The following is a 15,450-nucleotide window of genomic DNA, read 5'->3' as shown; positions in this document are numbered from 1 at the left end:
TGGCCGGCTGCAGGATGAATGGGGTGGCCGCCTGTCGGTCCCTGGCTGGTGGGGGTGGGGTGGATGTGGAGTGGTGGCAGGCTGTCCGTGTGTCTGTCCCAGCTGGTGGGGGGGGTCCGTGTGTCTGTCCGGGGGGCGGGGTGTCCGTGTGTCTGTCCCGGCTGGCGCGGGGGGGGGGGTCCATGGGTCTGTCCGGGGGGGTGTCCATGTGTCTGTCTCGGCTGGCGGGGGATGTCCGTGTGTCTGTCCTGGGGGGGTGTCCATGTGTCTGTCCCGGCTGGAGGGGGGGATGTCCGTGGGTCTGTCCGGGGGTGGTGTCCATGTGTCTGTCCCGGCTGGCGGGGGAGGGGGTGTCCGTGTGTCTGTCCGGGGGGGGGTGTCCATGTGTCTGTCCCGGCTGGCGGAGGGGGGTGTCCGTGGGTCTGCCCGGGGAGGGTGTCCATGTGTCTGTCCCGGCTGGCGGGGGGGGGGGTGTCCGTGTGTCTGTCCCGGCTGGCGGGGGGGGTGTCCGTGGGTCTGCCCGGGGGGGGGTGTCCGTGGGTCTGTCCCGGCTGGCGGAGGGGGGTGTCCGTGGGTCTGTCCGGGGGGGGTGTCCGTGTGTCTGTCCCGGCTGGCGGGGGAGGGTGTCCTTGGGTCTGTCTGGGGGGGTGGTGTCCGTGGGTCTGTCCCGGCTAGCGGAGGGGGGTGTCCGTGGGTCTGCCCGGGGAGGGTGTACATGTGTCTGTCCCGGCTGGCGGGGGAGGGTGTCCTTGGGTCTGTCTGGGGGGGAGGGTGTCCGTGGGTCTGTCCCGGCTGGCGGGGGGGGGTGTCCGTGGGTCTGTCCGGGGGGGGGTGTCCGTGGGTCTGTCCCGGCTGGCGGGGGGGGTGTCCGTGGGTCTGTGCGGGGGGGGTGTCCGTGGGTCTGTCCCGGCTGGCGGGGGGGGTGGTGTCCGTGGGTCTGTCCCGGCTGGCGAAGGGGGGTGCCCGTGGGTCTGTCCGGGGGGCGGCTCCTGGCCCGTGGGTGCCCCCAGCTCCACCCCGCCCGGGGATCAGGTGACGGGGCCCCTGGAATTTGACACCAGAAGCGGCCGGGCGAGGAGGATGGAGCCGGCTCCTGCCTCCCAGAGGCCGCCCGCGAGCCCCGCCGGCAGCCGCAGGTCCGAGCCCGCCCGCCCGGCCCCGGAGCCGCTTCGCCCCGCTCGGTGAGTCCCGGCCCGGCCCGGCCCGGCTCGGCCCCTGGTCCCACCTGCCGGCCCCGGGGGGCGAGCCCCGGCCCGCCCGGCTCTAACCCGCCTCCTCTCCCGCGCAGGGCGGCGCAGGCAGCGCCGGGCACCTGCCCCCCGGGGCTCGCCATGCGGACAACGTGAGCCGGCCGGGCGGGCGGGCGGCGAGTCCCGGAGCCCGGCCATGGCCCCCGGGGCCGGCTGAGCGCCAGAGCCCGCCGGGGATGCGCCCGCACCGCAGCCAAGAGGTACCGGGTGGGGCCTGGGAGTCTGTCCCGGGACGGGGGGGTCGGTCGGTCTGTCCGGGGACGGGACGGGGGGGGTCGGTCGGTCGGTCTGTCCGGGGCCGGGGGGTCGGTCGGTCGGTCTGTCCGGGGCTGGGACGGGGGGGGGGTCGGTCGGTCTGTCCGGGGACGGGACGGGGGGGTCGGTCGGTCGGTCGGTCTGTCCGGGGCCGGGGGGTCGGTCGGTCGGTGTGTCCGGGGCCGGGGGGTCGGTCGGTCGGTCTGTCCGGGGCTGGGACGGGGGGGGTCGGTCGGTCTGTCCCGGGAAGTGGGAGATCGGTTGGTCGGTCTGTCCGAGGGCGGGACTGGGGGGGTCGGTCGGTCTGTCCCGGGACGTAGGGGGGTCGGTTTGTCCGGGGGCGGGACGGGGCGGTCGGTCTATCTGTCCCGGGATGGGGGGGGTCGGTCTGTCTGTCTGTCTGAAGGAGGAGGGGTCGGTCGGTCTGTCCCGGGAGTGGGGGGGGGTCGGTCTGTCTGTCCCAGGACGGGTGGGGGGTCGGTCGGTCTGTCCGGGGCGGGACGCGGGGGGTCGGTTTGTCTGTCCCAGGACTGGGGGGGGGGTCGGTCGGTCTGTCCGGGGCGGGACGCGGGGGGTCGGTCTGTCTGTCCCAGGACTGGGGGGGGGGGGTCGGTCGGTCGGTCTGTCCCAGGAGTGGGGGGGGGTCGGTCGGTCTGTCCGGGGCGGGACGCGGGGGGGGGTCGGTCGGTCTGTCCCAGGACTGGGAGGTCGGTCGGTCTGTCCAGGGCGGGACGCGGGGGGGGGTCGGTCGGTCTGTCCCAGGACTGGGGGGGGGGTCGGTCTGTCCGGGGCGGGACGCGGGGGGTCGGTCTGTCTGTCTGTGCCCCGGTGCCGGGAGCCCCGGTGATTTTGTCCCTCTGGCGGCCGCAGGGAGCGGACTCGATGCCCGCCAGGGACCGGTGCCCGGGGCCAGGGGGAGGTGCGTCCCGGCCGCGACCCCCGGAGCATGGTCCGCAGGCTCCCGGCGCGCACGGTGAGTGGAGCGGGGCTGGGGCGGAGGGTTCCCGGGGGGCCGGGCCGGGGGCCGCGGCAGCCGCTGCCCCAGACTGAGACTCGAGCGGCAGCGGCCCCGCCTCGGCAGCAACCGTGGGGTTATTGAGGGAGGGTCGCCCCGCGGCGGGGGGGGGGGGTTGTTGGGGGAGGGTCGCCCCGCGGCGGGGGGGGGAGGGTCGGGGGTTGTTGAGGGAGGGTCGCCCCGCGGCGGCGGGGGGGAGGGGCGGGGGTTGTTGAGGGAGGGTCGCCCCGCGGCGGGGGGGGAGGGTCGGGGGTTGTTGAGGGAGGGTCGCCCCGCGGCGGGGGGGGGAGGGTCGGGGGTTGTTGGGGGAGGGTCGCCCCGCGGCGGGGGGGGAGGGTCGGGGGTTGTTGAGGGAGGGTCGCCCCGCGGCGGGGGGGGGAGGGGCGGGGGTTGTTGTGGTCGGGTCGCCCCGCGGCGGGGGGGGAGGGGCGGGGGTTGTTGAGGGAGGGTCGCCCCGCGGCGGGGGGGGGAGGGGCGGGGGTCGCCCCGCGGCGGGGGGGGAGGGGCGGGGGTTCTTGTGGTCGGGTCTCTGCGTCCAGTCTGCCCTGGGCTGTGCACAGGGGAGGGGGGCCCTGAGGTGGGTCGCTCTGGGGCCACCCCCAGTCAAGGCACACGTGGCCCCGCACACTGGGCCCAGCTGAGCCGAGCCAGGCCGGGCTAATCCCCTGTTTAGCCGCTGGCAGCTGCCCAAATTAGCTCCCGGCAGGGGCCTCCCTGCTCCGCTCCCTGGGGCGGCCCAGCCGGGTGCCCAAGGCCTTGTTCCCCCCTAGCATCTCCTTCCCAGCATTAGGGGCAGCCTGGGGCCCCCTAGAGCAGGGCACTTCTTTCCCCTGCCCATGGATCTTCCCTGCCCCAGAGCTGGGTGCCGGGGCCAGGCTGGAGGCGGCCTGGCTCGGGATCTGTGGGGCAGCTGTGCCCCCGTGCATCAGCTCTGGGCCCCGAGGCGGTGCTGGGGTCCCTCTCCCAGAGCGAGCCCCCGAGCCGGTGGATTGAGGGGCGAGAGGAAGGGAGCAGGGCTGGGGGCTCGGTGCTGCCTCGTTCCGGTTCCCAGGGGTGGATTCGTGGCTCGGCTGTGGGCGGCTGGGACCTGGCCGTTCCATCACCGGCCACTTGACGGCTTCCCGGGTGGCGGGAACCTGCCAGGGCCTATCCGGCTGGTGATGCCCCTCCGCGCCCCGCAGCGAGCTGGCCAGGGGGCAGCGAGCGCCGGCCTGGGTCGCTCCTGACGCGGGCCCAGCCTGACCGGCCAGCGCCCCTTGGCCTGGCTGGAGAGTGGCGGTAGCACATGGCTCTCTGGCCCTGGGCGAGGCCTGGGGCTGCGGGAGCCCAGCGGGCTCTGGCTGCGCTTTGGGGGGCGCGCAAGGCTGTCGGGTTGGCCCCATGCAGGAGGCTGGTCTGGGCGCTGGGTTCCCATCTCAGCCACGGAGCCGGTGAGCTGGGCCCCGGGGAGGCAGCTCCGCCGGCGGGCGTGAGCCGTCCTGGAGGCGTCGGTTGGGCTCTCTGTGAGGTGAGCGGGACACCAGGCCCTTGGGCAGCTTCCAGCCCATGGAAGGCTTCACGCTGACATTTCCAAGTGTTTGTGTAGGAACGTAAACATAAATCTCCCTCCTCCCTTCCTCTGGAAAGTTTCTCCGGGAGCAGCAGCGGGAGCTCTGGCTTGTCCGGGCAACGCACGGTCCTGCAGCCCCTTTCTGCAGCGTGCTGCCTGCCGGGGGGGAGGGGAAGCCCCGGGTCGCTCTTCCAGCCGCCCCTGGTGGGGGGAGGGGGCGTCCCTGAGGCAGTAGCACCCGGGACGAGTGTGTAAACATCCTCTCGTCTGCAGGGACGATTCTCCAGCTGGCTCAGAGGCTTCCTCTCCTTCCTCCCGCCCCAGCAGGAGGGTCCAGGGACCCCGTCCCATCTGCCTGGAGCCGCCTTCCTTTGCTGCAGCGCCCTTGCGGTCTGTGGAAATCAGCCGCTGGCAGGGACCTGCTGGGAGTGCCTAGTCCCTCCCGCTCCGTCAGGCCTGGGCAATTTGTCCTTCCCTGTCTGCGATACTCGGGTGTCTAGGCTCAGCCAAGGCTAGAGAGAGCCCTGAGGGTCAGGGCACAACAAATCCACTGGCAAAGGGGATGCCAGAAGCCTGGGGTGGTGGGCACTGACAGACTGGTTTCTCCAGAGCTCTGGCAGAGTTAATGAATATGCATATTTGCTGCAGACACTCGGCTAATTCTGCTGAGTAGCACCTGCCTGCCGAGCTCTATGCAGCGTGGTCTGCCTGAGCCAGCAGCCAGCTCCGGCGTCTCTGCTGCTGCTCAGCATTGCTCTCCCCTCCCCCGCAGCCGCCTGCTGAGATTACCTGGACCCTGTCGGGTCGGCTGCTGCCTCCAGAGCCCTGGGGGGCACTGATGGGGCCCGGAAGCATGTTGGCTTTACTCAGCACTGATCAGCGGCAGGCGCAGCCCTGGGGCTACTCGGGGACTGGGAGGGTAGCTCCACAATCCTCTTTCTGCAGCAGCCAGGAGACCCAGGGAGGTTTAGAGTCACAGCCATGCCCCCCAGCAGCCCTGGTCTCCGACAGGATGCGCCTGGCTCCCCCGGACCTTAGGTGGGATAGCTCCAGCAGGGGTCCTGGAGCCGGTCTCCCCCTCCTCCCGCGCTGCCCTTTAGAGCCAGGAGGCTGCTGGGGGCCGGGGAGAACAGCAGGCAGCTTGGTGTCGTGCTAGCCAGAGGCTGGCAGTGTGTGTGTGGGCAGGGAGCTGTCACCCATGGAACTCCCCCTCCCTCCCACCCTGGCCCTGCGGCCTTTATGTCCGGTCTCCAGCCAGCAGAGCACAGCCAGGCCGAGGGGGAGGGCCAGAGAGGTGCACGCTCATTTTCGGGGGCCAGGCGTCCTAAAGGCAGGTGTGGTCCTTGTGCGTCCTAAAGAGCCTGTAGCCTGAATCTGCCCTGCTGCAGCCTGGGGCTCGTGAGCTGTGTCTGCGGCACACGCCACAGCCGCAGAACAGGCCTTGGGTCCTTGACCACCCCCCCCCATGACCCCATGACTCCGGGTACCCCAGCCCCTCCGCACTGAGCACTCGCCAGTCCATCCCTGGAGCCTGGCGGAGCCCAGGGCAGTGGGATAGAGAGAGTGCGGGTTACGTGGGATTACGTGATGGCCCCAAGAGAGTGTCATGGCTTGGGCCCAGCCCAGAGCCCCCAGTCCATGCCTGGGGCCTGCCTTCCTGCACGAGCGCCCACCCGCTTCCCTTCACTGGTTGCTTCTGCTTTTGGCCCATTTCCGCCATTCCTCTGGCATGGGCTGTGCCTGAATGTGCCCCGCCTGCACGCCATGCGGTCTGCCTGACCCCCGCCAGCTTCGGGTCAGCGCCTCTCTGCCTTCGTCGGGAATCTCCCGGATAACTGGAGTCCCCCCGGTGCAGAGTCTCTGGAAATTGCTGGGCTCCATGGCTGAGCCGGTGGCTGTTCCAGCCAAACCCCGTGGCACGATTCTCCAGCTCAGGGAGCGTCTGTGTGTCCCGCCGTCTGCAGCTCAGCCCGCGTTCTGCCCGTTGTGGAAAGCCATCGCTCTCTCCGCTGTGCGCGCCTCCCAGCCGCCTGCTCCAGCTCCTGGGCCCGCTGCCCAGCTGCCTTGTCCCCTGCTGGTGGCAGACGCCCCCGCACTGGCCCCATGGGGGAGCAGCTGGGCTGGCTCTTGCAGAGAGGCGAGGAGCCAGGAGCCTGCAAGTGCAGCTTCAAAGGGAGGAGGAGCCAGCCCCATGTGAGCAGCCGCTCTCCAGGGGCCAGAGCTTGGCAGCGGCTGCCCTGCGCCCAGCTCTCCTGGCGCTGTGGGTATCGGGTACCTGATGCTCCAGGATCTCCGTCCCCCTCGTACCGTCGCTGTCGTGCCTCCTTGTGCTGCCTCTGCCCAGCACACGCCCCAGCTTTCGGGGCCCTCGAGGGCCCTGTCCTCCCTCCCCTGCCTTCCTGCCCCTCCCACCGCCACTGCTGCTCAGGGCCTCCCCAGCTCCGCCCCTGCCGGTCCCTCCTTTGACGCCTAGCTCCCTTCGCCTCCTTCAGCGCTGTCCCCAGTGCCCCCTGCCCTCTGCACTCAGCGGGGCTGGTGGCCCAGGGACGAGCTGGAGGCCCGGACGCCTGGGTTCTGCCTGCAGTGCTGTGAACTGGAGGCTGTGACAGTGCCATGTGGTGCTCTCACCCTCCCTGTGCTTTGCCAGGCACCTTCTCTGGCTCAATCCCACGGCTATGAGCAGCCTCCCAGCCATGGGCCCCACGCTGTGTCCCGTCCTTCCCACAGAGGCTCAAGGTGCCCCAGCCTTGCCCTCCTGGCGCCCCCCGGCTGCCTGCCTTTGTGTTGTGTCCTGCTCTTGCTAGACTTGCTTGAGCCGCTAAAGCCTGTCGTTGGCTAGCAGTGCCGGCCGTGCCGTGCTCTGTAGCCCCACCAGCCGGGTACTCCCTATGGAAGCTGTTCTCCAGAGGCCCGTCGAGCCGGGGAACCGGGGCCGTGAGTGGCACGTGCCAGTCCCCAGGCTGAGGAGCTGTTGGAGGAGAAGCTCTGTTGGAGGTCGCTTCGGGGCTGGCTCCAGCGGCAGGAGGGGCTGGGAATCCCGTCTCCGGAGCGGCTGCCCTTTCGTGCTGAAGGGGTGGCGTGACCCTGGCCAGGTCTGCCCTCAAGCGGCAGCTCCAAGCCTACCAGGGTGGGCGCCCGCGGCAGGTGTTCCCCGCAGACCTGCCTGTCTCTGTTGCCCAGCAGGAGGGAGACAAGCCCGGAGCCCAGGTCTCCTGTGACTCGGTGATTGAGGCAGGGGCGGCAGCTGCAGCTAACAGGCCTGCTGAGAGGACAGCTGGGCCAGCGCCCAAGGCAGGTGACTTGTGGGTCTTTGTGTCCTTGTGTTTCCTCCAGGGCGGGGCTGCAGCCCCAGGTGTGACTCTGCCCCCATCCCAGTCCCCCAGGGTGCGGGCACAGCGAAGGGGGGGCGGGGAAGAGATTCGGTTCTGTCCTGGGTTCCCGCCCCAGGGCCCCTGGGAGGGGCGGAGGCTGCATGCCGGGCCCCTGGGTGTCTGCACTGCCGGTGGCACCCTCGGGTGCCCACAGCGCCCTGGCAGCTGGCACAGCTGGACTCGCTCCTTCCAGCAGAGCTGGGCTCTGAGCTCGGCCTCCGCTGGCTCTGGCAAGGCAGCCGGTGCAGACTGAGGCACATGGGCCCCCCGCCGGATGACAGACTGCCCGTTCGCCTCTCTAACCTGCCCACCCATCCCCCTCAGGTCAGGCTGGGGCCAGAGTCCCCTTCGTTGCGTTGAGGGGGGTGACCCTGGGGGCTCGTGTCTGTCAGCACTTTGGGGTTGCTGGGTGCCCCTCGGCCCCTGCGGATCCTCCCGCCTGCGAGGTGCTGGCCCGTTAGTGCGGGATTGGAGGTGACTGCGCGTGGGGCTGGCTGGCCCCAGGGGCGTGGGAAGGGGGGAATTCTCTCTGGCTTGGGTTTGCAGTGACACGGTGAAGGGCCAGCACAGGCTGGGTCTGTGCTGCCCCCCTCAGGGCTAGTGGAGAATTGCAGCTCAGCCAGCCATGGGATACCGGAGGGGGACCAACCTGGCAGGGCAGGTGGCGCCCAAATCCCCGCACGGGGAGGCTCCCAGCCCCCCCAGGACCAGCTGCGGCTGGGCAGAGACCCTGCTGGCATCTCTAGCAGCGCTGGCCCCACAGCCAGAGGTGATGTCGCCAGGCCCTGTCTCCCCTGAGGCTTCGGAGGGGCCCAGCTGGAGGTGACTGCCCCGCGCACTCGCTCCACGCTGGGCCTCAGAGCAGGGCTGGCACACGGGGCTAGGTACCTGCTGCAAAGGCCTGGCCCCGGCCCTCTTCTCTCAGGCTGGCATCTCCCAGCTCTGTCCCAGAGGGAGCTCGCCCCCTTCTCCTGCGCAGCTGCAGGGCCTTGGCACTATGGGTTACGAATGGGGGGGCTGGGGCCGAGTCCAGGCATTGGTCGGGGCTGCCTGGTGCCGTGATGGTCACAAGGACGCCGTGCGGCTTTCCACACGCTGCTCAGAGGGACTGAGCTGCTCTGGCTGGCCCAGGACAGCTAAGGGGCTGTGGAGGGAGTGGTCACCACCCAGGGGGTGGCCAAAGGCCCGTGTGGATTCCCTTGGCCAAAGTCCATCCATGGTTCTGCTGCCAGCGCTGCTCTGCCTTCCCGCAGCTCCGGGGCTGGGGATGCAGGCCGAGCTCTGCGGGGCAGCTCAGCCAGCGGGGAGGGGTTTGCTCTGGGCAGGGCAGGTAGAGAGGGCATTGCCCATCCCCACTGACCTCAGGGCCCACCATGGGTGGAGCGGGGAGCAGCTGCAGCCCCCAGGTAAAGAGGCTTTCCAGCTGGATGTGACGAGCTGCCTGTGGGCTGGGAGCCAGGGCACTTGTGTAATCACCTGGCTGGTTTCCTGCTCTGTGGATCTGCAGCCAATGGGCTGGGCCTGCCTGGCCACTGTGTGCGGGCGGAGAGGGCTGGGCCCGACTCCTCCTCCCTCTCCCATCAGGGCACAGGCCAGGCCAGGGCTGCAGGTGCTGGGCTTGGGGCTTGGGGCTAGGGGCGGATCCCTCTACCCAGGCCCTGCACCCTGCTCGTGGGGCTGGAGCTGGCTTGATGGTCCCCGTTCTCCTGCGGTGCCCATCTCTCACCAGCCATCAGCCTGCAACGACTGGCAAGCCTGAGTCCTGCCATGGCCGGGCAGGGGTGATGAGACCCCATTCGCGGCTGTGCACAGTTCCTGGGTTGTGATGCATTGTGGGTGATCCAGTGCGGTCCCCTGGGGCTGTTGGTGATGGCCCGTTAACACTCACTGCACCCAGCCCGCTGTCCTGCCCCATTGCGGATGCCTGAGTGCCCAGCAGCACCCGTTTCTCCTTCTCCCAGGCACAGAGCAGGAACGGGCAGAGCTGGACAGAACAGGGTGTGTTGGGGGGGTGAATGGGGTTGTGGCAGGGGCTGGGGGTTTTGGGCTGGGACTGGGATACTCGGTTCCCGGGAAGGAGGAGCAGGGAGGTGGCAGCCTGTGCAGACACGTCGCTAGCAGGGGAACAGGCAGCTCAGTGGGGAGCTCAGTGCCGGGTCATGCACGTCGGACGGGACGATTCGAGTGTCTCGCCAGGCTCTGGACGAATGGCTGGCGGGTAGGGCTGGGCGGGCAGCTCCGGCGAGCCTCTGCGCAGGAGAAAGGGCTGCAAGCCCAACGGCAGCTGCAGGGGAGGCCATCGGTGCACGGGGCTCGGCCTGGTGCACGTGTGTGCGTGCACTTGCCCCTGCACCTGCCTTGTGCGTGGGGTTGGAGCCCGGGGGCAGGTTGCCCCATAGCAGGGGGCCGCCCCAGCTGCTCTCGGGGCCAGGTGTCACAGGCAGCATGGCTGTCTGGCGAGGAGCTCTGCTCTGCCCCCAAGCCCTGCGGGAGTCCAGCCACTGTGGCCGAAGGCGCCGTCTGGTGCTGGGGCGTGCTGTGCTGGGGCCCTGTTCTGTGCGGGGGGGTGGGGGGGGCTGTGGGCTAGCTTGTTGCTGGGTTTGGCTTGGCTTGCTCAGGCATTTGGTGCCTAGGGGATGAGTGTCCTAGACCTGGTCTCTAGCTTGCTCAGGCCGCCTCCCTGGGCTCCCCTGTTCTGCTCCCGGCTTCTCCAAAGCACAGTGAGACTAGGGGAAGGAGGGGCTCAGGGAGTGGCATTGAGCTGGGTCAGAGGCCAGGAGAGATGGGCAGGACTAGGGGAAGTACCAGATGAGCCTGTGGAACTCACTGCCACTAGATCCCATAGAGCCCCAGGGGGCCACCAGATTCAGAGAAAGACTGGCCATTCCTATGGAGAAGGAGGTCCTCAGTTATGCTAGTGAGGAGTTAAACCCTCTTGCCTGGGCCGTGAGCCTGCCAGAGGCATGCGGGGCAGGAGGGGCCCAGGCTGCTCCATCCTGACTCCCTCCCTCCCGGGTGCTGGTGTGAAGGCGGGGGGGCTTCTCCCCGGGGGTGCGGTTCTCGCTCCCCAGTGATCAGAGTGAAACGTGTGCTCTGGGCACAGACAAGGCCCCCGGCAGCGCTCAGTACTTCCCACCCTCCCGCCACCCGTTCCGGGGGGGCTGGGAGCAGAGCTGGGCCTTGTACGCACTCCCCCGAAATTCTGCCTTCGAACTGAGCCACTAGAGCCTGGGGCGAGGGGCACCTCCAGCTGACCCAGGAGCCTCCCAGGGCTACCCAGAGGAGCTGATGGGCTCTGGGACACCCCTGCTCCCCCCCCCCCCCGGCTCGGGGAGCGGCTCCCAGGCTCTGGCCCAGCCTGCTCCAAGATTGTGGGGACACAGCCCAGCCTGTGCCAATTAAGGGAAGCCGCTGGGAAGAGGGCCCAGGCCAGAGGGCTGGCATTAACCCCTGTTGGGAGGCCATGGGACAGCCGACCAGCTGCTAATTGCAGCCCCAGGGACCAACCGGGGGGGAGGGGAAGGGGGAGGATATTGGGGGTTGGAGGGCTGTGAGGGAGGGGGTGGTGGGTGTTTGGGGGGTGTCAATGTTGGGGTGGAGGGCAGTGGGGGGAAGGTGGTGGGGGTTGACGTTACAGGTGGGGGGATAGGGCTGTGTTTACCAACAGGCTGGAGGGAGCTGTGTCCTGACCCCCCACACCCCACGTTAGTCCAGCCCTCTCTGGGAATGCTGTCCAGAGCGAGGCAGGGGCCAGGCATGTGGGGCTGAGGGGTGAAGGCGCCATGTGTCTGGGGCAGGGGGTGGTTGGCCCCGGCCCCGTGGGTGGGTTTCCTTCCCCGGCATCCCCAGCCCAGGAGCATTCACACTCACCCCCAATCTTTGTATTTGCAGACAGGATGGAGCAGACAGCGGGGGGGCCTGCCTCCCCCCCCACGAGGACTCTGTGCCAAAGGCCCAGGGTGAGTGCAGCCCCATGGCAGAAGGCCCGCTCCAGAGCCCCTGTGGAAGCAACGCACAGAGGGGTGGGGGCAGCTGTGGCCCAGGCAAGGGGTATGCAGCCTTGGCTAGTCTGGCTTTCCCCTGTGGGTCCTGCTCCCCTCTCCTGCCCCCCCCCCCGACTCTGGCCCTCTCCCGGGGAGGCTGGGAGCCCTGCCTTGGGGGCTGCAGCATGGAGCGCCCCATCCCCCCTGCGCCCGGCCCGCACCCCGTGCGCGTTGCTGCCATGCTGAGCCCGTGCTGTGTTCCAGGAGGGGGTGCTGTGGGGTGCCCTCGCCATCCTGTCGCTGCTGAGCAGCGTGGCCACGGGAACCCCGCACACCTGGCACCGCAACACCACCCTGGGGGCTGCACCCACTGCGGGCGGCATGGGCACCGCCAGCCCCGGAGCAGAGGACAGCCTGGAGGCACTGCTCGCCAAAGCCTGGAGCCACCTCTCCGGTAGGTGTGGGTGGGGGAGGAGAGGGGAGCGGGAGGGCATGGGGCAGGAGAAGGGCCAGGCACGATGGGGGTGCCTGGGTCAGTATTGCTCAGGGCAGTTCACACATGCCCCTGTGTCATGCCTCCCGTTCCGGGAGCAGAGAGCCCCGTGGGCCCCACATGCCCAGCACTGCTCAGGGCCTGGGGGCACCAGGGCTACCGGGAGGGGGCAGGCTCCTGAGCTCAGGGCAGCTGGTGACCCTGAGCCCCAGAGCTGAGGCAGGAGTGCGCCCCCCAAAGGGCCCCTGGCCACCCCAGGCAGGGACGGGCAGAGCCCAGGGCAGCGGGGCCCTGCCCCAGGCTGACGCTAGGACTGAGTCCTGGCTGCAGGAGCCGGTTGGCATCTACCCGCCCCGTCCTCTCCTGTGCCCCCTGCTCCCTCTGAGCCCTGGCTGTGTGCGTGGGCCGGGTGGGCTCTCCCCGTGCTGTGGGTCCCGCGGGCACCAGACAGCCCCTCTGGGGGCAGGAAGGAGTGGGGGGGGCGTACTCTGGCTGACTACCCTGTGTACCCAGGGGACAACGTGACGGCAGTGGGGCCCGGGGAAGGGGAGCTGGCCAAGGACCTGCTGCTCCGGGCCGAGCGCTCACCCCTGCGCCCCACCAAAGACAAGAGAAGCCGGCCCAGGGACGGCCCCAACTGCACCGTCCGCAGGCTGATGGTGAAGGTGCGCGACCTGGGGCTGGGCTTCGACTCGGACGAGATCGTGCCCTTCAAGTACTGCAGCGGGTCCTGCCACCGCAGCCGCAGCAACTACGACCTGACACTGGCCACCCTGCTGCGGGAGAAGGCCATCAAGCCGGGCCCGCTGGGCCACGTGGCCAGCCACCCCTGCTGCCGGCCCACCCGCTACGAAGCCGTCTCCTTCATGAACGTGCACAACACCTGGCAGACGGTGGAGAAGCTTTCTGCGGCCGAGTGCAGGTGCATTGGCTGACTGATCTGCAGGGGTGGTGCCCGCTCTAAGCTCCTGGCGCTGCCCGCCTGGCGCTGCCCAGACTCGGGCCCCATGGCACATAGAGAGCGGTGGGGATAGGCGAAGGCTGCAGCGGTGCCAAACCTCCCGGAGGAGCGGCTCAGTGGGGGATGAGAGTTCACCCGGCCCTCCCCCTTCTGCTGAGGCCGAGCGGCAGCGGGACCCCCAGCGTGGGGCTGGTGGCAGCTGGGCGAGTCTCGTTGCTTGGGCCGGACACTGCCCCTCCCTCCCCAGTCACTGGCCTCCTGCCAGCTGGCGCTGACATTGGCGACCCGGGAGGTTGCCGAGCATTGGCAGGGAGCCTGCCAGCCGGGCCCTGCTCGCTGCTCTGCCATGTTCACACAGCAGCCTCCGAGCTGCCCGCTCCAGTGCCAAACAGCCAGCCTCGTCTGCCTGGCATGGCCTTCCCAGCCCTCCCTGGAGTGCCAGCTGCAGGGCTGGCGTCCGCTCCGGTCCCAGCTCAACAACGGGCTTCCGGGGCCCCCGCTGCCCAGGCTGGTGGCTGGTAACCTGAGTGCATCTGTTGTGGAGTAAGATGTGTGAGAACCGTCAGCCCCTGTGCGCACTCTCCTGGCCCAGCCGCACCCCCTAGCCCAGGGGGAAGAACTGCCAGGCTGGGTCCTTGGCCGCATGGGCTCCCTGCTTGGTCCAGAGCCCTGGGGGATGCGTGACCCTGCGGGGGGCTGCCCCTGGCTCCGGCTGGCTCTAGCCCGGCTGCAGTGCGTGGGAGGCAGCTGGCCCCAGGGCTCGGGCTGGGGCAGTGTGAGGAGGGGCTGGGGCTGGCCCTAGCCTAGAGGCTGTGGTGACCTCTGAGCCACTTGCTAGAATTGCCCCCCATAAAGGGACAGGCCCCTCAGTGTGCTTTGGGGTGCACCCTTCCTAGCTGCTTGTGGCCTGGCCCCTTTCCCTGGGATTTATACCCAGGACCCCTCCACTCCTGGGGTGGCAGTTTTTTGCCCCGTATTTCTGGGGGAAGAGCTGCCGGTGCTGTGGGAGTGAAGTGGTGCGGGGGCCTCGCAGACGCTCCCCACCTCCTCCCACCTGCTGGCGGAAGCTGGAGCTGAGTGTCCAGCCCAGCAAAGGGGGCATATGGGGCTAGAAACCAGGCAGGCCGAGCCCGTCCCCTGGCATCTTATCCTGTCCCTCTAGAAAAGATCCCCCTCCCCCAGCCCCTTGGGACAGGGCAGCGGGGCGGGGTGGGGGTGGCAGTGAGCTGCCCTGGGGGGCCCATTGCGGAGCAGGGTGGCTGCAGCAGAGGAAAGTGCTGGGGGCCCAAGGGCTGCTGGGAGAGGAGCAGGTACCAGCCTGGGGGTGCAGGTGCCAGAGGCTCCCCACAGGTGCCTAGGGCAGAGGCCACAGCCAGGCACGGGCACCCACTGCTGTGGGGCTGGGCAGCCTGTGTCTGCCCCCATGGGGAGCAGCGTGAGCTGCCAAGTGCTGGTGCCCATGCAGGGGAGCCGGGCCGGCAGGGCACCCCCCGGCCATGCTGGGCCCTGACTATTTATTACTCTAAGTTATTTATTTATTGGTCTTGAGCGGCGGCTCCTATTTATGACGTTGGGGGGGAAGGGGGGTCAATGTAAAGCTGCTGCTATGGAGGCCTGGGCCTGTGGCCAGCAGTCCCACGCGGCCCCCCCCCCGTTTATATTATTCTGACCCGTATCTGCATTTGTAAAGTTGGATAAACTCTATTTTTGTACAGTTGTATTTTTCTGTAGCAATAAAGTGATGGGCTGTGCAGCTGACTCTGGGCCTGGGCAGAGGCTGTGCCATGGGTGAGGAGGGGGGACAAGGGAGGCTGCCCCCCTGCCCCACGTCGCTGCCCCGACTCCCATGCTCCCCCTGTCTAACTGGAGCCTGCCACTGGGCTGTGATCTCATTTCAAACCATCCCTCCTCAGGGGGCCCTGACCTGGACTTCCTACCTCTGGGGTGCCCCCGTCCCCTCTCCGGGACCCCTGCCCACCCCAGTGTGGGAACTCCACCCCCTTCTGCTCTGCCCAGGGCAACATCTGGGGCTGTCCCTCCTCTCCCCTTGGTGCTGGGCCCTGGCCCTCTCCCCTGGGCAGAGCAGGACCCACACTCCTCCTGGCAGGTTGCGTCAGATGCTGTTTCCTCATGGAGGGCGGAGTAGCTGCCTGGCCTTGGCCCAGCAGGTGGGGCCTGGTATGTCACGGGTGCATTTCCTCACGCAGGCAGGTACAGCCTTGCTGCAGCTGCCATGTCCCCACCCGCATTGGGACCTCTGTGCCCGGGAGAGGGGGACCTGGAGCTGGGCAGGTAGCAGGTAACCCAGCCAGGCCCCGCACCAGTGTTGGAGTCAAATGCAATTCAGCCATGGTGCTTAGGGGGGCGGGGTGGGGAGGGGGCGCTGCCAGGGGCACAGAAAGCAGACTGCTACTGTCTGGCCAGAGAGGCCAGGTGCCAGGCCATCCAGGCAGCTCTGCCCCGCCTTGCAAAGGCAAAATGTGCTGTACAGACACAGGATGGCCAGGAGTGGGACTGAATAATTCACCTATGGAACTCTCTGCCCCTGGATAGGCAGCAGGCCAGGAGCTAGC

General features: G+C 69.1%; 1 protein-coding gene across 1 annotated transcript; it reads left to right on the top strand.

Moving 5' to 3' along the window:
- The first annotated feature begins 1,077 nt into the window (after positions 1–1,077).
- Positions 1,078–14,635, top strand: ARTN (artemin). Its single transcript, XM_007061533.4, has 5 exons — positions 1,078–1,450; positions 2,376–2,478; positions 11,332–11,399; positions 11,688–11,877; positions 12,430–14,635. The coding sequence occupies exons 1-5, from the start codon at positions 1,427–1,429 to the stop codon at positions 12,849–12,851; spliced, it is 807 nt and encodes a 268-aa protein (XP_007061595.4). The 5' UTR covers positions 1,078–1,426; the 3' UTR covers positions 12,852–14,635.
- Positions 14,636–15,450: the final 815 nt, after the last annotated feature.

This window comes from Chelonia mydas, chromosome 8 (assembly GCF_015237465.2).
Source record: "Chelonia mydas isolate rCheMyd1 chromosome 8, rCheMyd1.pri.v2, whole genome shotgun sequence".
NCBI lineage: Eukaryota > Metazoa > Chordata > Testudines > Cheloniidae > Chelonia > Chelonia mydas.
This window is presented reverse-complemented; position numbering and strand designations above follow the sequence as displayed.

Excerpts from the sequence above, each read along its gene's own strand:
- ARTN (XM_007061533.4), top strand. The coding sequence starts at position 1,427 with ATGCGCCCGCACCGCAGCCAAGAG. Across the intron at positions 2,479-11,331 it reads GCAGGCTCCCGGCGCGCACG|ACAGGATGGAGCAGACAGCG; the intron begins GTGAGTGGAGCG and ends TTGTATTTGCAG. Across the intron at positions 11,400-11,687 it reads CTCTGTGCCAAAGGCCCAGG|GAGGGGGTGCTGTGGGGTGC; the intron begins GTGAGTGCAGCC and ends GCTGTGTTCCAG.